The sequence below is a fragment of the Myodes glareolus genome, chromosome 17 (genome assembly GCF_982192425.1).
Source record: "Myodes glareolus chromosome 17, mMyoGla1.1, whole genome shotgun sequence".
NCBI classification, from domain to species: domain Eukaryota; kingdom Metazoa; phylum Chordata; class Mammalia; order Rodentia; family Cricetidae; genus Myodes; species Myodes glareolus.
Window position 1 is genome coordinate 288,048 of NC_142042.1, and position 24,887 is coordinate 312,934.

Genomic DNA, 24,887 nt, shown 5'->3' on the forward strand with positions numbered 1-24,887 from the left:
AAAGGATACATTCGTGCAGGACACGTGGAGCTGGGAGTCACTCAGTATGTTTTCATCAAACTGGAATCATGAACTCAAAAAGAATGGAGAGAATGATCAGCTCCTGTGTTCGATAGGGAAACTGAGGTGCCAAAAGTTAAATGATTGACATATGTGATTGAAACAGTGGTCAAAGTTAGACAAAGTGAATGTCTTATATCATACACAGTATAATCAGTAGTTTTCATTAATGTGACATAAACTAGAGTCTTTGGGGAAAAAGGGAACTTTAGTTTAGAAGATGCCTCCATAGTCTTCCAATCCTTCAGATTTCCTTTATAAATCCATGGGGCATTTATTTTTAAATTAATGATTGATACGAGAGATTCCAGTTTACACTGGGTGGCACCATAACTGAGCAGGTGGTATAAGAAAGCAGGCTGAAGTCTGGAATGAAGGTTCAGCCATTAAAATCATTGGCTTCTCTTCCAGAGGACTTAGATTCAATTCCCAAAACCTGTGTGCTGGTTCATAACTGTAATTTTATTCTCAGAGGATCTGGCACCCTCTTCTGGCTTCTGCAGAAAATGAATGAATGTAGCACAAGCAGTCAAACATACCATGAACTAAAATTTCCAAAGACATATTTAGAAAGAAAGGAGAGAGAGGGGGAAAGAGAGAAGAGAGGAGGGGAAGGACATGCAAACCAGTAGGCAGTATTCAGCATTTCTCCATGGTCCCTGCTCTATTTCCTCAATCCTTCCTGACTTGGCTTTCCATATTGATAAACTGTAAAGTATAAGATGAAATAAATCCTTTCCTCCCCAAGTTACTTTTGGCCGTAATTTTTATTACAGAACTAGAAACTAATTATGACACATGGGTTCTTCACACACATAACTCATCACATTATAGGATACAATGTACTGGGTTACATTCTTTTCATTATCCCTTTGACCTTGTGTTTCTTAATTTCAGGATTCATTGTATACTTTAAAACTTAATTATTATTGAATTTTGTATCTTCCAAGGATAAATAGCAGACAATACATCTGCTGAGCTATTTCCCAGACTACCTGGCAAATGCTGCCTAAGGTTTATCACATGGAGGGCAAAGTAAATTCTGATTTTTTGTGTTTATGAAGAGGACTGTATATGAAAGTATACATTAGAAGATATATGAAAACTTTGTCTAAACTCCAAATTTGCTTTCCTAGAAAAAATTTATGCTTGGCAGACCCTATCTCTCTTTTGCCACATTTCAAATCCTATTTCCAGTTTCCCCTTACTCTTCCTTTGACATCTCTTCAAAACACTTGAAATTCATAGTGATCATACCACTAGTAGGCCTGAACATTCAAATAGGAATCAGGGCATTGACTGTGTTGATGTGGGGGATTCTCAAAATGCTGACTTTAGCAATAACTATTTATTTACTGTTTATCTTTTTATTAAAATTTTTATTTCTAAAATTATTATGTGTATTACATTTGACCTGCATGCATGTCTGTGTCCTACGTGTGTGCTTGTTGACCACAGAGGCCAGACAGGTCATTAGTTTTTCTTGGTTTTGAGTAGCAGACAGTTGTGAACTGCAGCAGCCATGGTGTGAGAATTGAATCCTGGATCCTTTGGCAGAGTACCTACCGAGTCTTTGCTCTAGCCCTTTAGTAAATAACTCTTGTTAAAAAACTTTATGTTGAGAAACCTTGTCTTGAAAAACAAAATTAAAAAAATAAAAAACTTTGTGTCTGTCTTTCTCTGTGTCTCTCCCCTCCCTCTGTATGTTTCTGTTCTGTATGGGTCCATCTATCTCTGGTGTTTCTGTGACATATTTGACTCTTCCCTCTTTTGTACTACCCTTTTCCCAGTTCCTAAAAAATTTTTAAACACTTGTTTTTGTGTGTGGTGTACATGTACAAGTGCCACTGAATGCATATAGAATTCAGAGGACAGCTTGCTGGAGTCAGTTTTCTACTACCATGCAAGAATTGAACTCAGGTGGTCAAGCTTAGTGGCATGTAAAGTTTACCTTCTGAGTTTTCTCATCAGCCACCTTCTCAGATCTTTCTAATGATAAAAATGAAAGAAAACAAGATTAATAGTAGTCTATCAATTACATTAATAGCAGCTTTTCTTCATACTGAATTCTTAGTATTCATTTAGTCATGAGTGTTGAGTAGATTCATTTCTTGCATTTTACAGATGACAAATGAAAGAATTAGATGCCGATTTCCTTCCATAAGTCATCAGTGAAGACAAACAGTGCCTGGTAGATTCAGGATTTGAGAGCAGCCATGTTTGGCTCTGAGCCCTTGACCCTAGTTATCCCTATTTTAGCATTCTAAGGTGACCCTGCCATTATACAGACCTTCATAGAGCATGAAGAAATAAGAAAGAAATGAGTTTGGAGGTCTGTTGTGTGTTCAGGAAGATGAAAGTTCACACAAGGAGAAAACTGAAATAGGATCTACTACGCTGAGGACAGTCATATAACAGTGCTGATTTACCTCCTATGGTATGTGACGTGGCCCTCCTTAAAGTCAAACTTGTGTAAAAGGGCTTGTCCATCAAATAGGTGATAGAAGGGCTCAGATCCAACTTCAAAGAGCCCTGGCCCACATCGAAGGAGACTGCCAGCGAGCCAGAGGGGAATTCTACCTGCAACAAAATGAGAGAGCATGTGGTAACTCTTACTAGATTCACTACATGCCTGTCCATTTGTAAATGAGAGAGCATGTGGTAACACTAGATTCCCTAGATGCCTGTCCATTAGTCAACTTAACTTTGGACAGGACATCAGGTTTTCTTATGTAATTTGGTGGATTGAAATGTAGAGTGATTTTAGGAGCATGGATCAAAATTCTTCAACTAGGTAAGTTGATATAGAAAAACTTTTTTTTTAAAAAAAATTTTGAGTCAAGGTTTCACTGAGGTGCCTTTAATGGTCTATACACAGTTTATAGACCAAATTGGCCTCTAACTCAGATTCATCTGCTTCTGTGTCCTGAGGACTAAGATTAAAGTTGTACACCACTATGCCCATATAGAAAAACCTTTTAAATGAAGCCACAGGAATGCTGAGTTTTTAAAATCTAAAATTCTCAGTTCTCTTGGGTGTAAATCAGCATGCTTGATGAAATTCATCCTCTGTGGCAGAGAAGGTACAGAGCTAGGTGTTAGGGCCTGAACTCAGATGCAGAATACTCTCTAAAAGCTTTTGTTTATTTGAAAATTGAGGGGCACCCAGGATTTCGCTGGGGATTTCCATCTTCCACAGTGAGGCTTGGTCTGTCCTCTTACTTCTAGAAAAAATGCAACATGTTTGTTTAATTATTACCCCATCTTTATTTTTTAACCAAACATATTGAAGCCTACAAATCAAGATTAATAGCCTACCAGACATTAGATAAAAACTGGAGGCTGGGTGGTGGGATGGTGCATGCCTTTAATCCTAACACTTGGAGGCAGAGGTAGGCAGTTCTCTGTTATTTAGAGGCCAACCTGGTTCACAAGAGCTAGTTCCAGGATAGCTATGACTGTTGCACAGAGAAATCCTGTTTCAAAAAACAAACAAAAATTTAGAAAACAATGTTTGCCTTGACTTAAAGCACATTCTTGGTGTTTGATACTAGAGCTACATTGTTAGTGCTACCACCTAGCTGAGAAGTATTAACTTTTATAAAACAGAAAAAAAGAAAAGATTTGCCTAAGCATTAACATTTCACATAGCATCATATTACACCCAACAAGGTCTGGATGAGTCACATGGAGTATTCAGACAGAGTTAATAATAGTAACAGTGATTGCTGTCTGTTGCTTACTTGGTGTCTAATACCGGGTTAGTCAATCTACTTAAATTGCCTCTTAGTCTTTACAATATCTCCACAAAATAAATGTTGATCTTTATAAAGTGAAGGATTTTTTTGGGTGTGAGCCTAGCCTTTAATGGCTGAGCTATATAACATAGATGTCCCTCAATTGAGGCATGGATAAAGAAAATGTGGTGTCTACACAATGAAATATTTGTTACTCAGCTGGGTGGGGGAACAATGACATCATGAAATTTGCAGGCAAATGGATGGAACTAGAAAAAAACATCTTCAGTGAGATAACCCAGACCAGAAAGATAAACAGGAGCCTTCATCCAGTAACGGATGGAACCAGATGCAGAGATCCACAGCCAAACACTGGGATGAGTTTCAGAAGTCCAGTTGAATAGAGGAAGGAATTATATGAAAAAGGGTGGGGTGTCAAGATCATGATGGGGAAACACACAAAGACAGATGTCTTGAGCTTCTGGGAGCTCACAGACCCTGGATCGACAGCTAGGGACTTGGCACAGGATGGACATAGACCCTCTACATGTGGGTAAAAATTGTGTAACTTGGTCTTTTGTGGGGCCCCTAGCTTTGGGACCAGGACCTGTCCCTGATGCAGGAGCTGGCTCTTTGGAACTATTCCCTATGGTACAATGCCTTACCCAGCCTTGGTGCAAGAGGGAAGAGTTTGGTCCTGCCTCAGCTTGATATACCATGCTTTGTTGATTCCCATAGGAGACCTTACCCCTTCTAAATGGAGACAGAGGAGGAGTGGATGAGGGGGTGTAGAAGGGAGGTGGAAAGAGGGAATGGGAGGAGAGAAGGTAGGGGAAACTGGTTGATATGTAAAATAAGTAAATAAATAAAATATTGAAAAATTAAAGAGAAAGAACTGAGGTCCATCCAAAAATGTTTAAGCTGCTAATAGGAACCACAGATGATGAAATAGTAGTTTTATAACAATACTATCATCTGCAAGTGCTTCTGATGTAACAGGCATAACACCACCAACTTTCAATGCAGAATTCTCAGACTCTTCTCACTAGGCTCTGATTTAAGACCTTTCTGGGCAGACACTCATATGACATTTTCTGTATATGGAGGACATTGAACAGGTACTGTAAAATTGAAGAGGACAAATGTATAGTTTTTATTGTCAAGGCATTTCAGTTCAATAACATATATCCACACTGAGAAAGCCAAGTGGAGATAAAGGAGAGGAAATAAATTCTTAATATTAATACCCAAGGTTCACAAAACAGCATCAGAAGCAATTCTCAAAGTCTTGGATGTCTTAAATCTGTTTCTTTTCATCTTATTCTTCATTTTTCTTCTAGGTTCAGATCCTTTCAATTTTTTTTAAATCATTCGCTCTGTTTATATACATATGGGCATGTGCCAAAACACATGGGGAGATCGGAAGACAACTTGTAGTTGGTTTCCTAGATGTGGTTTTTGGGAGCCAAACTCAGGCTTGTCAAGTTTGGTGGCAAGAACCTTTAACTTTACTTGCTGAGCTGTCTTACCTGCCTCATGGATATTTTTTCATGAAGTAATAAGTCTTGGGCTTGTAAAAACTCACTAGTTACACTAGACTTGTATTCAGGTTTATTCAATGTATTTTTATTTAGTAAAATATTTTAGAAGAAGACAAAATAAATGAGCTCCATAATCCCTTCCCTGTATTGTGGAAATATAACCAGTGCTGGGAAACCTGAATGAACATGAAACCTGAGAGAAATGATCTTGATAAAATTGAAAACTTTCAGCAGAGTCAAACTGTAGAGACCTAAATTCAGTACTCGAAGGCTAACGCAAGAGGGTGTCATATTTCACACGAACCCTGGCTATACAGAAAGACCCTAATTTAGAATATACAACAAACAAGGCAATAACAATGAGACTCACCTGTGACATGAGCTGTTAGTGGTGAGGACAGTTCCTCCACAGTTTCGAATAACTTCTTGTAACCACCAGCAGGATGTTCAATTCTAAAGCGTGCGGGTAATGAGAAAGAAGCCTAGGTTATTCTCAAAAAGTTCTAGGAGGTGAAAGACAGTGTCCTTGGAGAAAGAAGTTTTAAGAACTCCTTCCAGTTTGGCTGCAACCCAGTTTACTTAGGGTTTTATAGGATGCTGCTTAGGACTTTCCTTCCATGTCAAAGAAACTTTTCCTAACCGTGACCATATGGTCCTAGTCCTACTTTCTGCAGTTTTTCTTGCCCCTGAAGGCATATCAACTAGTCCTGCTGTGTTCACTTCTCTTCCTGAATTATGATACCCACAAAGTTCTTCTCGAGAGCTACCCTGTCCTAGAGACACACAAGTTGAGGCATCTCTGACCTTCTTATGAACTCCTTCATTCACACAGAATGAGATCAGCATTCAGGGTTAGATGCACCACACTTTATTATTAACTATACTGTGCTATTAGCTTTTTCCATCATCTCATGTCTCTACCAATACTCAAGAGCTATAGCACTTTCAAAAATTAGGTCAAGAGATGCAGGTTCTGCAATGTTTTGTGTGTGTCTCTTTCTTTTGTCTTATCTTTGCTTCTGTTTTATAACTTATTAAATTGCAGCCCTGTCTAGACCTCTTAATTTTAATTACTGTTTATCAATTACTTATTATTAAACACTTTATAAAAAGAATTTTATATTATACTTGAACATTTAAGTCTCTCAATACTACAGTAGGGTAAGTAGTATTAATATACCACTTCTGAAGTTGAAAACCTTTAAGAATTAATTAGTTTAGGCTTAAAAGCATATGTAATTTACCAAAGACATACATCTAGGAAATGACTAGACAAGACATAAAACTCATCTTAATGTTCACAACTGCCTTCCAAGCCCATTGCAATCCATACAGATCTCTCACCACCATTTAAACTTTGTATATTCAGTTCAGTGGAGGGAGGAGTAACTCTAGCTAGGTCCAAGGGACTTAGGAAAGCTGTTACCTAATATTATCTCTCTTGAACATCCGAAATACTCCATTTACTACCATTAATCCATGACAGAAGATCTCTTAGAGATACTTACTGGATAGACATTTTCTCCCAGTGAAGATTAGAGAGTAATGGTAGCAGCTGTCCTTAGCCAGGGCTGTTTTGTATGCCATCTAATCCCCCCAGAAGTGCCTGTAGCTCTGGGAATCCTCTCCACCCCTCAGCTGATGGAGGGTAACAGAAGTAGCTTTCAACACTTTAGATGCTTACACATTATTTGGACTTGGTGTTTCCATAGCAGTGTTTTGGCTGTTTTCCACAGACCTGGATTCTTCCCAAGGAGAATGAGAAGTGGGTTGAATAGAAAGGAACTTTGTGAGTCCATTAGCTGACTTCAGTCACCACTCTTCCTTTGGTGCCCCCTCTACCCAATACCACTTTGCTATCATTCTCACCCTCATTAATTTACTCAATTATTTAAAAATATCTACTTTACATGATCTAGAATTGGTTAGAGATAGTAAGTCACTATCCTCATGTAGTAATTACTATGGTGACTAGGCACTTTTTAATAAGATTTAGATAGTGTTAACATTGGAGGTGTATGAGGTGCTGTCATTGCATGATTTACCCATGCTATCCTTCTTTGGCACAGTTCAATACCAAGGTCCTTTCAACAAGGCAGGGAACTTTAGCTGTCATTTGTTGTAGAGGAGAAGACACTGCATGCTCCTGTTTATCACCACTGCTTGCCTATTGTTCATCACTGTCCTGACCATTGCTCTTTTTCTGCATTCAGAGACTAAGCAATGCTATTTTATTCACATGTACACACTCATATTAAGCTACTGTTATTATTAAGGACAGACATACACTGTCTATTGAAGTATTAGGAAAACAGACAAGATACAGAGAGCAATGAGAGCATTTTTTTCCAGGAAAACTAATAAACAAATTTAAATTTAATAAATAGTTGTGACTACTTACCCTTCTACAGTAAAGCTGTAAATTAATCAATCTGAGTACTCAGAAAGATACTGGGAAATTTCCCAGCTTGATTGCAGCAGAGGCAGTGGCCAAAAAAGAAGCAGAATGAAAGGGTGGTGGTAGCACCCAGTGCCTGGTCTCATTGATGGTTCTGCTCATGCATAATAGTCATTAGGTCACTTAAGACACCATGGAGAGGAACTTAGGCTGTAAATGGACAGTTAAGTTTCCAAGTTCCATCTTAATTATTCTAGAGATTATGCTAGATACCTAATAATTCAGCTATGTACACACTGCTTTACTTTTCTAAAATTGGTTTCACTGTTTGGAACTAAAGGTCCAAGTTCAATAAAATAATGATAGTCAGGAGGAATACCTCTATTTGTTTTAGGAAGTCCTGGAAGAAAAAGAGCAATCTGAGCTAGGAAGGTTATATAAAAGCCAGTCAAAGTGCAAGCAATACAGAATTCAGGTCAAGCTCAGAAAATTTATATAGTTTATATGTGAATATAATATAATGAACTAAACAGGGGGTGAAACTGCTTTTTTTGTCAGTTTGATATATGCTATAATTATCTGAGATGAGGGAATCACTGCTGAAAAAATGCATCAATAAAAATGGGTCTGTAGTTTGTGGGGCCTTTTCTGTGATTGGCATTGATGGACCAGCCCATTATAGGTGGTGCCACTCATGGGTAGGTAGGGGGGCCTGGGTGCTTTAAGAAACAGGATGAACAAAACATGGGGAGCAATCTAGTATCTGTACTTCTTCACGCCGTCTGCTATAGTTTCTGCCTCCAGACTTCTGCCTTGATTTTCTGCCCTGATTTACTTCAGCAAATTAATATGACCTGAGAGCTATAAGAGTAAATAACCTCCTTTCTTCCCAAGTTGTTTTTCATCATGGTGTTTAATCCCAGAAATAAAAACCTAACTAAGACATTCATTGGTCTAGAGATAATGGTAGATCCAATTTTGTACAATATTTTCTCAAGTAAGGAAATCAATAGCTTGTCATGAGAAGAGGCTTTATTGAAGAATGACATGATCTACTTAGCATTTTTAAAGACCACCTGTATTATAATCAATATATTGGAATGATAATTTGTAATAGATAAATCAAAGGGAAAAAGAGATCAAACAAAATAAGATGGCTCTAATGGAAGAATACACTGTGGATGGGTATGCATGGTGAAATTAAAGAGCTGTTTTAGAGGAGGTCTGATCAAACTGTGCAATTAGTAAATGTTCTGACAACAATAAAAGACCAAAGAGATGATCAATAGATGCTAGTATAATTCATTGGGAGAATCCACAGAAGGAAGAGAGAGAGAGAGACATACAGTAGGAAGGATGATAGTAGTACGACAGAAAGTAAGGCACTGAGAATTTGGAGGGTTATGTTTCAAGACTATCTCTTTATTTTTATTTGATATAATTTTCTTCCAAGTCTTTCCTTAAATGTAGATATATGGTTCATATCATAATACTATATACTTACCAATTTCCCAGGAAATAAAAAATTTAGTATTTCTGGTGTCCCTCCATGCCACAGTGTCTTTCTTTGGTATTTCTGGGTTGCCTTTGTTGTCTTAGGACTGGAGTGTGTGTATATGGTGTTTCAAACCTTTGGTATTATTTATATTTTTACCTGTATAGATTCTAGAAATTAATACCTTGAGGAATGTTTTCAGAAGTGAAAACCATGGTGAGCCATTTATGGAAGGCTTCCAAGTTAAGAAATCATGATTGTTAAGTTAGCATGCTTGGGTAAAATCAAGATGAAAACTTATTTCTAAACAGGGCTAGTGACGCAGGCCTATAATCTCAGTCACCTGAGAAATGGAGGCAGGAGGATTCTAAACTTAAGTGAATCAATGTAATAAGACACTCCAACTCAAAATAAAAAATAGAAGGGACTGAGGATGCAGATTAGTAGTAGATTGCTTGTTTAGTATGTGTGAGACCCTAACTTAGTTTCTCAAACAAATAATAAGTGAAAACTAATACACACATGCAAAGAGCAACAACAAGCCAACCAAACAAACAAGCAAAAATAAACATCAATTACTTCCAATTTATGAAGATATTTCTTTGATTCCTGAGTCAATTAGTTGTAAGTACAGAAATATGCAAAACATTCATCCAACACTGGAGATTGAATCAGGGCACTTGTGGATTCTAGACAAGCACTTACTGTTAAGTTGTAGTCCCACCCCCAGCTCTGCAAATGCGCTTTTTATTTAGTTATTTTAGCCTAAAGTGATAATATAAATATCAAGCAATACCTATTAATGTCCATTTTCATGAGGTTTGATTTTATATCTAGTATTTTGTTGATGATCCATGTATACCTATACCGTCATTGGTGTAAAGTTAAAGATCAGTTGTACTCACAATTCCATAGTGTCATTTTGATTTCTTTACCCATAACACCCAGAGGTAGACTCCTCTTTGATCTTTCTCCAATGTATCATTATTTTTTCTACCCTTCCTTTTCTCTTGTTAGTTCTCTTAATGTTTTATCACTTGGTAAAACCAGATACTCATGTTCAACTATATGAACTATTTCATTTTGATATATTTTGGTATATTTACCAAAATAATATTTCCTGAATTAAAGTAAAAAAGCATTTCCATGAAAGGAGATTTTTTTACTTCCTTGAAGAAGTGATTACTATGAGTGGAATTGAAATTGCTGCTTTGTCTTGGTTCCCGATCCACTTCACTGGACTTGTAAACCACAGTGGGGAGTGAAGACTATATTCTGAAAGCAGGGATGATGATAGAGGGTGTTAAGTAGAATGACTGAGGCAGTCTTTGATTTGGGAACAAGTCACTCACTAATATCTGTATCTGAAGAGAAATAAAAACATCAGATTACAATGGAACAATTCTCACAGGACATAAGCTTCTGGGACTGAGATGCAACTGCAGAATTTGCGCTGTAGATCGCTCTATGAGTTTTAGAAAAATGGAGTGAAAGGCATATCACTTTCTGTTGTTAAAGCTGTAGCATCAATTAAATATCAAAGGTCAGTGCCATCTAACCATAAGATGAGCAGTTGGCTATGTGGATCTGCTGACACAACTGGACTTGCTATTATAACCAGAAGTGTTCATATAATGGCTGATCTGGGTCTTAGTGAAATAGGTGGTGTGACTCTGCTTTACTAAATATGTCTCCCCAGCAAAAGGTCATCCTAGGCAACATTTTTGCCTAGTAGAGATGAAATGAATGGAAACATAAAAATATCATTAAAAATCTAAGCTCAGAGCAGACTCAGTCATATAGGCAGAGTTATGTTTGTAAGATTACAAGTACTTAAAACTTGTTTGTTGAATGTTTTGTAGAGGTCTCTGAAATATTGTTTTCACAAACTAAGTAGGCAAGAGAAAATTTTGTTTGTAAATGAATGCTTAAGGGTTTGGCTTTTTTCTCTGCTAAAAAATTTGAAATATCTTACCTAAAGTCTTGATTATCCTTGGATTTTAATTAATCAGCTCTTGAGTCACACTGTTGGAAAAGCCCAAAAAAGAGGATTCTGAGTCAGCCTTATTGGATTAATGGTGGCTCAGTCATGAAAAGCCTGTTGCACTCTTGCAAGTTTTCAGCCCTGCCAACTGGGTGACAGAATTGGTTCATAATATGAAAGCACTTCTTTCTTCTCAATTTTTTGCTCTGCTTAAACCTTAAGCTCATACCAGAACATTAAAGATGAACTTGGGGTAACTGAATCTTTATTCTTCCCAATGTGATTACATTGATTAAATATCTTATTCAGTATTTTTACTATTCATTGATAATTGCTTATCTCTTTAGTTAATGTATTGAAATGGGTTGCTGAATCTAGTGCTTTCCAGAGATAGGACATTGGCCTAAACTCTAGCTATAGCCTTATTTCCATCTTCACACCTTCTCTGACTCTGATCTTTTTGCCCTCTTCTGATAATAAATCTTGGGATAAGAGACGGTCCACCCAGATAACCAAGATGATACTCCACCTCAATCAAAAATTTGCTCATATTTGTAGTCTTTTGTTATATATAACATAATGGCAGCCCTTGGGTCTTGGAACATAGATTGATTTCAATGACCTTTATTCAATCTTTTGCATAAAGTTTACATTTTAGGAAATTTGTTTATAGAATAAAGCTCAAGTTCTTCAATATGACACACATAAATTTTTATGATGTTCTTTCTTCCTAGCCTCACCTCAAACTCTTCTTCAAACATATTACTCAGCATTTCTCACTTCTGTGTTTGCAACTGTCTTGCGAGATCCTATTGATCACTCAGATCCTATATCTATATCTTCATTGCTCCTTGACTGATAAAATATCAGCCACTTGTTAATGTCTATTGTCTGTAGGAGACCAGTCCTAGATCCTGGTGACTGATGTCCAAGGGTGTTTAAGACCTTTATATAAGTGGTATTATAGTCCTTGCATGTAGTCTATGCAGTCTTCTTATGTACTTAATTATCTCAGGGTTACTTAAAATTTGTCAATACTATATAAGTGCTTTACGGATAATTATTATACTGTATTGTTTAGGGAATATTGTTGAGAAAAATATTTCTGTATGTTCAGTACAAGTGCAATTTCTAAAAATTAGATATCTATCTATCTATCTATCTATCTATCCATCTATCTATCTATCTATCTATCTATCTATTATCCCTGGTTTATTTTCTAGGTAAAGGACATGCAGATACAGTTGACTGTGCTTAGCTATACTTATTTGAGAAATAATGTCCCTCCATTTATTCTTTTTAATATATATGAGAGAGAGGACAGAGACAGAGAAATACATTGCCTTGTGTGCATGCTATGACATTTGTGTGGAGATCAGAGAACAACTTTGTGGAAACATATTTTCTCATTGCTCCATAGGACCCAGGGATAAAACTTAGGTCATCAGTTTTTGTTTTTGTTTTTGTTTTTTGTTTGTTTGTTTGTTTTTTGTGAATCCATCATCAGTTTTTATTTTAGGTCATTTTTTGGCAACTTCAAAAATGTATAGAGAGTATTGTGACATATTCATGTCAAACATCCTCTTGTCCCCTCCCCCTCCCACTGATAGCCATCTTCTGCCTAACTAGTGTGCCTCTTTTTTAATTAATTAATTTATTTATTTATCTGTTTGTTTATAAAAATTTCCACTTTCTCCCCTCCTCCCCATACCCTCCCATTGCCCCCACTCCCTTCCCCCCCACTCCCTCTCCTCCTCCCCACTCCCTATCCTCCTCCCTCTCCAGTCCAAAGAGCAGTCGGGGTTTCCTGCCCTGTGGGAAGTTCAAGTTCCTCCCACCTACCTCCAGGTCTAGGAAGGTGAGCATCCAAACAGACTAGGATCCCAAAAAGCCAGTACATGCAGACGAAACAAGACCCACTGCCATTGTAAATGGCTTCTCAGTCAGCCCCCATGTCAGCCACATTCAGAGAATCCGGTTTGATCACATGCTCATTCAGTCCCAGTCCAGCTGGCCTTGGTGAGCTCTCATTAGATCAGTCCCCTTGTATCAGTGGGTGAACGCACCCCTCGCGGTCCTGATTTCCTTTTTCATGTTCTCCCTCCTTCTGCTCCTCATTTGGACCTTGGGAGCTCAGTCCAGTGCTCCAATGTGGGTTTCCATCTCTATTGCCATCCATCGTCGGATGAAGGTTCCCTCTAGACCTGCCTATCTTGCTCACGTTTACCCTCCTTCTGCTTCTCATTTGGATCTAGGGAGTTAAGTCCAGTGTTCCAATATGTGTCTCTGTCTCTATCTCCATCCATCGCCAGATGAAGGTTCTATGGTGATATGCAAAATATTCATCAGTATGGTTATGGGCCAAGGCCAGTTCAGGCACCCTCTCCTCTGCCGCCCAGGGAAGAATCTGGGGACCTCTCCTTGGGCCTGAGAACCCCTCCAGAATCAAGTCTCTTGCAAACCCTAAAATAGCTCCCTTAGTTGAGATATATACTTGCCTGCTCCCGTATCCATCCTTCCTCCCCCCATCTCATTCCCCCAAGCCATCCTCAATCCTCCCCTTCTCCCTTCTCTCTAACCATCTCCCCTTACTTCCCCCCCACACACGCCCCTTGCACCCTAGTTTGCCTGGCAATCTTGACTACTTCCAATATCCAGGAGGATAACTATATGATTTTCTTCAGGTTCACCTTCTTATTTAGCTTCTCTAGGATCATGAATTACAGGCTCAAAGACCTTTAACTATGGCTAGAATCCACTTATGAGTGAGTACATACCATATTCCTCTTTTTGGGTCTGGGTAACCTCACTCAGTAAAGCGTTTTCTATTTCCATCCATTTGCATGCAAAATTCAAGATGTCATTGTCTTTTACTGCTGAGTAGAACTCTAATGTGTATATGTTCCACACCTTTTTAAACCATTCTTCTATTGAGGGGCACTTAGGTTGTTTCCAGGTTCTGGCTATTACAAATAGCGTAGCTATAAACATAGTTGAATAAATGCTTTTGTAGTATGATAGGGCATCTCTTGGGTATATTCCCAAGAGTGAAATTGCTGGGTCCTGAGGGAGGTTGACTCCCAGTTTCCTGAGAAACCGCCACACTGATTTCCACAGCGGCTGTACAAGATTGCATTCCCACCAACAATGGATGAGTGTTCCCCTCACTCCACATCCTCTCCAGCATAGGCTATCATTGGTGTTTTTGAGTTTAGCTATTCTTACAGGTGTAAGATGGTATCTCAAAGTGGTTTTGATTTGCATTTCCCTGATCGCTAAGGAGGTTGAACATGTCCTTAAGTGTCTTCTGGCCATTCGAAGTTCATGTGTTGTGAATTCTCTGTTCAGTTCAGTACCCCATTTTTTAATTGGGTTAATTAGAGAATTAGTGTCTAGTTTCTTGAGTTCTTTGTATATTTTGGAGATCAGACCTTTGTCTGATGAGGGGTTGGTGAAGATTTTCTCCCAGTCCGAAGGTAGCCTTTTTGTCTTACTGACAGTGTCCTTTGCTTTACAGAAGTTTCTCAGTTTCAGCAGGTCTCATTGTTTCTCTTATTGCCTGTGCTACTGGGGTTCTACTTAGGAAGTGGCCTCCTGTGCCTATATCTTGTAGACTACTTCCCACTTTCTCTTCTATCAGGTTCAAAGTGGACAGATTAATGTTGATGTCTTTAATCCATTTGAACTTAGTTTTGTGCATGGTGATAGATATGGATCTACTTTCATTCTTCTACAGGCTGACATCCAGTTATGCCAGCACCATTTGTTAAAGATGCTTTCCTTCTTCCATTGTATACCTTTAGCTCCCTTGTCGAATATTAGGTGTTCATAGGTTTGTGGGTTAATATCTGGGTCTTCTATTCGATTTCATAGGTCGACTTCTCTGTTCTTATGCCAATACCAAGCTGTTTTCAATACTGTAGCTCTGTAATAGAGTTTGAAGTCAGGGATGGTAATGCCTCCAGAAGTTCCTTTATTGTGTAAGATTGTTTTGGCTATCCTGGGTTTTTTGTTTTGCCATATAAACTTGATTATTGTTCTCTCAAGGTCTGTGAAGAAGTTTGATGGGATTTTGATGGGGATTGCATTGAATCTATAGATTGCTTTTGGTAGAATTGCCATTTTTACTATGTTGATTCTTCCAATGCAAGAGCAGGGGAGGTCTTTCCATTTTCTGGTATCCTCCTCAATTTCTTTCTTCGAAGACTTAAAGTTCTTGTCAAATAGGTCTTTCACTTCCTTGGTTAGAGTAACCCCAAGATATTTTATGCTATTTGTGGCTATCGTGAAAGGTGATGTTTCTCTGATTTCCCTCTCTGCTTCTTTATCCTTTGTGTATAGGAGGGCCACTGATTTTTTGGAGTTGATCTTGTATCCTGCCACATTACTAAAGGTGTTTATCAGCTGTAGGAGTTCTTTGGTAGAGTTTTTAGGGTCGCTTACGTACACTATCATATCGTCTGCAAATAATGAAAGTTTAACTTCATCCTTTCCAATTCGAATCCTTTTGATCCCCTTGTGTTCTCTTATTGTTATTGCTAGTACTTCAAGCACTATATTGAAGAGGTATGGAGAGAGTGGACAGTCTTGTCGTGTTCCTGATTTTAGTGGAATGGCTTTGAGTTTCTCTTTATTCCGTTTGATGTTAGCTGTCGGCTTGCTGTATATTGCTTTTATTATATTTAGGTATGATCCTTGTACCCCCAATCTCTCCAACACCTTTATCATAAATGGGTGTTGAATTTTGGCAAATGCTTTTTCAGCATCCAATGAAATGATCATGTGGTTTTTTTTTCTTTCAGTTTATTTATATGATGGATTACATTGATAGATTTGCGTATGTTGAACCAGCCCTGCATCTCTGGAATGAAGCCCACTTGGTCATAATGGATAATTTTTTCTAATGTGTTCTTGGATTCGGTTTGCCAGGATTTTGTTGAGAATTTTTGCGTCGATGTTCATGAGTGAGATTGGGCTGTAATTCTCTTTCTTGGTTGTGTCTTTGTGTGGTTTTGGTATTAGGGTAACTGTAGCTTCACAGAAAAGGTTTGACAATGACTCTTCTGTTTCTATACTGTGAAATACATTAAGGAGTGTAGGTATTAGCTCTTCCTGGAAGTTCTGGTAGAATTCTACATTGAAACCATCTAGTCCTGGGCTTTTTTTGGTAGGGAGTTTTTTTGATAACAGCTTCTAATTCTTCATGACTGACAGGTCTATTTAGATTGTTCACCTGGTCTTAGTTCAACTTTGGTATATGGTACTTATCTAAAAAAATGTCCATTTCTTTTACATTTTCCAATTTTGTGGCATACAGGCTTTTGTAGTAAGGTCTAATGATTCTCTGAGTTTCCTCTGTGTCTGTGGTTATGTCCCCCTTTTCATTTCTGATCTTATGAATTTGCATGTTCTCTCTCTGTTGTTTGATTAGTTTGGCTAGGGGTTTGTCAATCTTGTTGATTTTCTCTAAGAACCAGCTTTTTGTTTCATTGATTCTTTGGATTGTTTTCTGTGTTTCTATTTTGTTGATTTCAGCCCTCAGTTTGATTATTTCCAATATTCTACTTCTCCTGGGTGAATCAGCTTCTTTTTTTTTCTAGAGCTTTCAAGTTTGCTGTTAAGTCTCCAATGTGTGCTTTCTCCGTTTTCTTTAATTGGGTACTTAGTGCTATGAACTTTCCTCTTAGCACTGCTTTCATAGTGTCCCATAGGGATGAGTATGTTGTGTCTTTATTTTCATTAAATTCAAGGAAGACTTTAATTTCTTTGTTTATTTCTTCCTTGACCCAGGGGTGATTTAATAGTTGACAGTTCAACTTCCATGAGTTTGTTGACTTCCTGGGGGTATCATTGTTGTTGAATTCTAACTTTAATCCATGGTGATCTGACAAGACACAGGTGGTTGCTAATATTTTTTTGTATCTGTGGAAGTTTGCTTTGTTACCGAGTATGTGGTCAATTTTTGAGAAGGTTCCATGGGCTGCAGAGAAGAAGGTATATTCTTTCCTATTTGGGTGGAATGCTCTATAGATATCTGTTAAGTCCATTTGATTCAATACCTCCAATAATTCTCTTATTTCTCTGTTGGTTTTCTGTCTGATTGACCTGTCCATTGGTGAGAGAGGTGTGTTGAAGTCTCCTACTATTAGTGTGTGTGGTTTGATGACTGCCTTGAGTTCTAAAAGTTTTTCTTTTACATAAGTGGGTGCCTTTATATTAGGGAAATAGATATTCAGGATTGAGACTTCCTCCTGATGAATTGTTCCTGTTATGAGTATGAAATGTCCATCTCCATCTCTTCTGATAGCTTTTAGTTTGAAGTCAATTTTGTTAGATATTAGAATGGCCACACCCGCTTGTTTCTTAGGTCTGTTTGCTTGGAAAACCTTTTCCCAACCCTTTACTCTGAGTAGATGTCTGTCTTTGTGGTTGAGGTGTGTTTCTTGTAAACAGCAGAATGTTGGATCCTGTTTTCGTAACCAATCGCTAAGTCTGTGCCTTTTTATAGGTGAATTGAGTCCATTGATATTAAGTGATATTAATGACCAGTGGTTGTCGACTCTGGTTATTTATTTATTTATTTTTGGGTAGTAAAGTGTATGTGTTTCCCTTCTTTGAGTTTTGCTTGTGAAGGGTTGCTAGATGTCTGAGTTATTGTAGGGGGTGTTGGGAATGTTGGATTCCTTGGGTTGTGATTTTCCTTCTAATACTTTCTGTAAGGCTGGATTTGTAGCTACGTATTGTTTAAATTTATTTTTATCCTGGAATATTTTGTTTTCTCCATTGATAGTGAATGATAGCTTGGCTGGGTATAGTAGTCTGGGCTTGCATCCATGGTCTCTTAGTTTCTGCAGTACCTCTATCCAGGACCTTCTGGCTTTCATGGATTCCATAGAGAAGTCTGATGTAAGTCTGATAGGTTTACCTTTATAAGTTACTTGATCTTTTTCCTTTGCAGCTCTTAATATTCTTTCTTTAATCTGAATGTTTTGTGTTTTGATTATTATATGGCGAGGGGATTTTTTTTGATCCAGTCTATTTGGTCTTCTGTATGAGTCTTGAACCTTCATAGGGATATCATTCTTTAGGTTGGGGAAGTTTTCTTCTATTTCTTCTATAATTTTGTTGAATATATTTTCTGGACATTTGATCTGCAATTCTTCTCCTTCTTCTACTCCTATTATTCTTAGATTTTTTTTATTGTGTCCCACATTTCCTGAATGTTTTGTGATGAGAATTTGTTGGATTTGCTGTTTTCTTTGGTCAGAGCGTTTATTTTCTCTATGGTGTCTTCAGAGTCTGATATTCTTTCTTCTATCTCTTATATTCTGTTGGTTATGCTTGTTTCTGAAGTCTCTGCTCGTTTACCTAGATTTTCCATAGCCAGCCGGCCCTCAGTTTGTGTTTTCTTCATTGCCTCCATTTCAGTTTTCAAATCTTGAACTGTTTCCATTACCGGTTTGATTGTTTTTTCTTGGTTTCCCAGAATTTCATTTATGGATTTACTCATTTCTTCAAACTTCTTATTATAATTCTCTTCCATTTCTTTACTCATTTTCTCAATCTTTTTGTTATACTTATCTTCCATTTCTTTATGGCAGATTTTCACCTCCTGTTTAAGTTCCTCTATTATTTTCATAAAGATCTGCTTAGAGTCAATTTCTTCTATTTCTTCTGGAGTAGGGTGTTCAATTCTTCTAGTTTCGTGATCCCTGGATTCTGGTAATGTCATGCTGCCTTTCAGGTTGTTGGAGGAATTCTTGCATTGGTGCCTGCCCATCTCCTCCTCTCTGGATGAAACTCCTCAGCACTCTCTGGATAGAACTTCTCAGCACTCTCTGGATAGAACTCCTCAGCACTGAAACAGGGACATCTGGTATTCCAAGGACACAGGAGACAAAAGGGCGGCGGCAGTGGGAGCAGGGAGGCATCCTGCTGAACACGGAAGACCCTGCTACAGAAGCTGAGGGGGGAGGGGCTGTGCTCTCTTCCAGGACAGAGGGCCCCTGGCAAGCACCCACTCACCTCTCTGGACAGAACTCCTCAGCACTAAAACAGGGACAGCTCAGGTCATTAGTTTTATTAGGTAAATTCTTACTCCCATTGAGCCATCTTGCCTGTCCTTTCTTCATTTACCCTTTAAAGACTGCTGGCCTTTATAACCCTGTGTGATAACTGTTTACATGTGCCTCTGTCTAAGTCCAGATGTTCTTTGGAAACAGGTAGTATCATTCATTTCTCAAGGCCTAGGAATTAGTACAATAAGTGACAAATAGAAAAGGATTAAGAAATGTTGAAGGAATAGTAATATCAGTGAAGTTGTTTATCTTTTGGGAAAAGAAATCTAAGGCATTTTTAGTCTCATGTTGTTATGAAAGTTTTGTGATAAGTAAATCTCCACTGAGTGAGAAAGAACAACTGCAGACTGGAGAATGAAGTATATATAAGTGACCTGTGTGACTTGCTTGCAGACTAGAGAATGAAGTATATATAAGTGACCTGTGTGACTTGCTTGCAGACTGGAGAATGAAGTATATATAAGTGACCTGTGTGACTTGCTTGCAGACTAGAGAATGAAGTATATATAAGTGACCTGTGTGACTTGCTTGCAGTCAGTGAGAATCAGACTGAGACTTAAGGATACTATCAGCAGAAATGCTTTTGATATATGATTGCTGTGACTATACTCTGTAGTTGAGGCCTAGGCTGTTCTAGAATGAAGACAAACTATTTACTCTTTCTAGTTACCGATTTTCAGAGTGTGACAGAGAAGCATTTGAAGAGGGAGTTTTTTTGTGGTGGAAAGATAAAATTATTTCCCCAAAGTAATGTCTCTCCAACATTGCTGAGAGGTACAGAGCTACAGAGGATGCTTAGGATATGCAATCTGCAAGAGAGAAATACAGAATAGAACATGCAAGTAGAAAGACCTTACAGGTATTAGTGGAAGGACAGCAGCATTTTGGGGAGATTATGCAATCCTAAAACACTTGGGAGCTCACAATACTTAACAGGATGAAACAGGCTCACAGTCACACTGTGGATTTAGGAGACACATTGCACCCCTCCCATATGGAAACCAAGTGGAACTTCAGGTTGTGCATTTATTGGTATAAGCATAAGATATATCATATGTTCAAATTAAATTAAAACTAGCAAATTTATATGAGATGTGAACTTAGTTATTTTTAAAATAATTATTATTTAGAAATGTTCTCAATTTGTGAGTCAGACCCTACTGACCCTCTGAGACTTTGTTGGGTAAATGTTCTAGTGGTGAGGGAATTCCTCCATCTTCTGAAGATTCTACCCTTTATATTTGCTGAAAATAGCTGGAAACAGACAGATTAGCAGGAGAGGAAAAAAAAACACTAAAATTTATTTACATGCATAGGGCCTCTGGGATGGTGAACAATAATCCTATAAGATTCAGAAATTTGCATACTGATAGAGAGAGGAAAATGAGGGCAAGCAGGCATTTTGAGGATTAGTAGAGGAATTTTAGAAGAGATTAATGTGTATGAAGAACAGACAGCAGCCTGGCGCAAAATTCCCATAGGCTCTGATAGTGATACTTAATTTTCAGTCATTTCCTGTGTGATGAGTTTAATCTTCCTTGGTTAATAAAATTTTGAAAACAAAACAGTTCTTTTTGGTGAATCTGGTTGTGATTTTTTAAAAAAATTATTATTTTTATTCTGTCAAATATTTATACACATATGGATATGTGCATGTGAGGACAAGTGTTTTCAGAGACAAGAAAAAGGCATTGCATCTTTTGAGCTGGAGACGCATGCAGTTATAAACCTTCTGGTAATGTGTTGAAAATTGAGCTCAGCTCTTCTGCAAGGGTAGCATGGGCTCTTAAGAACCAAGCTATCTCTCCAGTCACAGGATCTGGTTTTAAAGTGATAAGGAAACTTTAGACTAAAGCTTCATCTATCACTAGTTAAGCCCCAGGTGTGTAAGTACTTAAGTAAAAATATTAAGTACAACCAAGCACTGTATCATTTACAGATCTTCAACTATATAATGTGACAACTGCAGGATATGTGTATGTGTAGTGTATGTATGTGTTTGTTCGTGTATGCGTATGTGTGTGTGTGTGTGTGTGTGTGTGAGAGAGAGAGAGAGAGAGAGAGAGAGAGAGAGAGAGAGAGAGAGAGACAGAAAGACAGAGAGACAGAGAGAGAGAAATTGGGAGCTATTACTAAAAGGAAAATGTAATTTAGTTGATATATTCTATGAACAGTTGAAGAGGCATCAAGTTAGGGTTTTACCTGAGCATACATTTAATATGTTTCATTTAAAAATCAAAGATTTTCTAGAATGTAAGAACACAATTCATGGTTATACTGTCTTCACCTCATATCCTGGTATTTGATTGCATTTATAAGTAGAGTTCAAATCATGGCATTTTTTTGATGACTTAAGTAATAAGATTAAACACATTAGAAGGCTAAAAGTTTGATTTTTTAAAATTTTTATGATGTTCCAAATACCAATGAGACTCTGTTATTTGAACACTGATTCAGTCCTACAAGGAAAATCAATAAGAGCAGCTTCATTTTTACTGAGTGTTCATGAGTAATGGATATTGGAAGCGAAAATTTAGGTATATTTTTTCTAAACCTCAGTATAATTTCGATAGGTACTCAGTAATATACATTTTATAATTGGTGAAATAGCCAAAGGATTTTAAGCATTTTAATTACCTCACTAACAGATGGTACCAGAGTGACTCAAACATAGACTTCACTGTTAAATGAATACTTTTGTTTATATCACTGTCCCCAAAATATATCTACTTTGAAAGTTGTTCTTATTGTAGTCAAAATCCATGTACATTCATACACTTTTGAACTACAGAATTTCTTTTATCTTTATTTCTTGAGATAGTATGGAGATGGGTGGTTTAAGGCAGAATATTGATACAGTCCTGGTTGGTCTGACACTTACTACATAGCCCAAATGACCATAAACTCATAGCAATCATTGCTGAAGCCTCAGAAATGCTCTGATCACACCAAAGAAATATGGAATTTTCAAACAGAATATTCAGTCATATCTCACTTTCTCATAAACATAGCAATAAAAGTGATTCTCATTGCTCACAGTGCTATCATGTATAGTTACTATGAACACTGAGTTCTGAAACACCAAAGTTTTGTTGTCAAGTGAGTTCATGAATCTGTAGTTACATAATCTCTATCAATCAACCAATATATAATACTGTTTTATGTATGTTTTAATTTAAAAACACCTTATTTACTATTTATCAATAGATGTTGTTGATTCACTAATATTAAGCTCATCACCAATACTACTGTACCTGACTGAATCTAGTTTCTCTGTATTTGTTCCCATATGCTGAAGGAGGAAGTCTCTCTGATTATGATTGAACCAGCCAATGATCAATAATCTGAGTATAGTAGCATGTCATTGAGAATCATTCTATTGCTATGGTTTATGTTGATATATTTTTACACAGATTTTGTTTTACCCTGGGACCCTGTGCTCTCAAGTTCCGGGTTCTTGGTCACTTGATCACCTAAGCAGTGTTGAGTTTGGGTTCCCTTTAGTGTAGTAAGCTTTCAGTCAAATCTGATATAGTAACCAACCTACTGTAGTTGGTTATTACAACAAGCATTGTGCCACCATTATACTTGCTGTTGTCCATGCAGGACATCATTGTAGATCAAAGGGTTTGTGTCTGTCTTGGTGTAGGCATAAGCTGTGCCTTTGTTTCCCAGCTGCACTGACCTTAATAATCACACAGAAACTATATTAATTATAAAACTGTTTGACCTATTAGCTCAGACTTCTTATTAGCTAACTCTTACATCTTAAATTAACCAATTTCTAATATTCTGTGTATCACCATGAGGCTGTGGCTTCAACAGCTACATGGCAACTCTCTGACTCCACCAACTCTGTCTCTTCCTGCCCTGCTATATGCTGAAAGAGCTTTTTTATTAACTTATGGTAATAAAATATATTCATAGCATGCAGAGGAGAATCCCACATCATCTCCCCTTTTCTGTCTAAATAAAAGGAAAGTTTTAACTTTAACATAGTAAAATTACAAATAAAAAAACAGACTCAAGCAAGAATTACAGTTATACTATTTAGTCTGTATCTGGAAAAAATTTTAAAAATATACTATCATCTATTTTATCTTTCTGAGTACAAAGTTTCATATCTAATTTATCTTTTATCCTTACTATGGAAAACTATAACTGTCTTCAACTTCATCAAAGACCCCAATAAGATATAATATCACCTAAGTAAATAAGAAATGCATTGTAAGTAACTTCTGAAGCTCAAGAATTGACAGAGACATCTTGCTGCATGAACAGTCACTCAAAGTTCTTCTGTACTGTTGGAGTATCCATATTCAGCCTACAGGCCCACAGTATCTGGCAGATTTTTCATGAAGTAGGCAATTTGAAAGGCTGTTTCACATTTCTTGACAATTTGCCAGTTACTTTTTTCTGTGTCCTGCAGAATGTCTGGCAGGTTCTTTTGTGAAGCTGGAACCCTGAAGAAACATTCCATCTTTTGGGAGGTTTAGCAGTCACTTTCTTGTGGAGCCTGCACGTCTACTTCATAAAGCATACTATCAAGCATTTCAGGCAAGAGCAGTTACTTGCCCAAATGGCTAGTCTTGCCACATTGAAGGTAAATTCTACAACAAATTTCTTCAATGCCCATCAACCTCTCTGAAGTAATTGGTACTCCCAGAAGCAGACATGTCTCACTGTTGAGAAAAGTCTATGTTCTTAAAACACTTGTAATTTTATATTCTATAGGTCTTTGAAGTTTTAAAGATAATATAATTGAAATATATCTCTGTATATCTAGAAAATCTAACATGACTGAGTACAAGTTTGACTACTATAAATGACTATCTATTAATTCATAATTTTAATTACACATTACAGATTCAAATGAACATTATAAGCATAATACCTTAAACAAGAATAGAAATATATGTACACAATATAACAAAATCAACCTTAAATTTGTATCAATAGATTAAGATACATACCAATGCAAAGTAATGATTTCTATATCACATCTCTTTTAAATGTAAACAAAAATTTGTAAGCAATCATTTTGGGAATTTGGGTATAGCTTTCTCCAGATTGCTTCCTGTTGTTTATTAGGTGAAATATTTTTAGGGTTCATGAAAACCTTGCAGGTGGTCTTGTTCTAGCACACCACATTAGCCTGGAAGGAATCCACATGTTTTCATCCTCTGTTAAAACAAAAGCAGAACCTCTTTTCCAAACCAACATATTATTAGAGCCAAATGTAGAAGTCAAGATACCTGTATGTTGGTTTAGCTTATCAGTACCCAGAATCAAATATCTCTCTGTAGTGAAAAATGTCAAAGAAAGCATAATAGTATACATAATTTAGACTTTCTGCTTGTTCCACCTTTATGTGGCTATTTTCTTTAGTCCTTTAATCTATGTCTGTACTCTTTTATATTACTTTTGCTGTCTCTTTAAAGACTTAGCTTTATTTTTCAAAACTATTTACTTCTTTTTATAACTGTCTATACTTTTTCCTCTCTCTCCCAAGCCTACATACATTTTTAATAGGCCAAGCAGTGATTTATTTATTTATTTATTATATTTTTATTTTTTCATTCAAAAATTTCCAC

General features: G+C 37.2%; 1 protein-coding gene across 1 annotated transcript in view; it reads right to left on the reverse strand.

The window, feature by feature from the left end:
- The window catches only part of Rpe65 (retinoid isomerohydrolase RPE65), a 29,526-nt gene extending 22,578 nt beyond the window's left edge, over positions 1–6,948 (reverse strand). The window contains exons 1-3 of the mRNA XM_085677485.2: positions 6,847–6,948; positions 5,709–5,791; positions 2,490–2,640 (exon numbers count right to left, since the gene is read on the reverse strand). Of these exons, the coding sequence (XP_085533611.1) occupies positions 2,490–2,640; positions 5,709–5,791; positions 6,847–6,857 (245 nt within the window). The 5' untranslated portion in view covers positions 6,858–6,948. The remainder of the gene's footprint in view (positions 1–2,489; positions 2,641–5,708; positions 5,792–6,846) is intronic.
- Between the last annotated feature and the right edge of the window lie 17,939 nt (positions 6,949–24,887).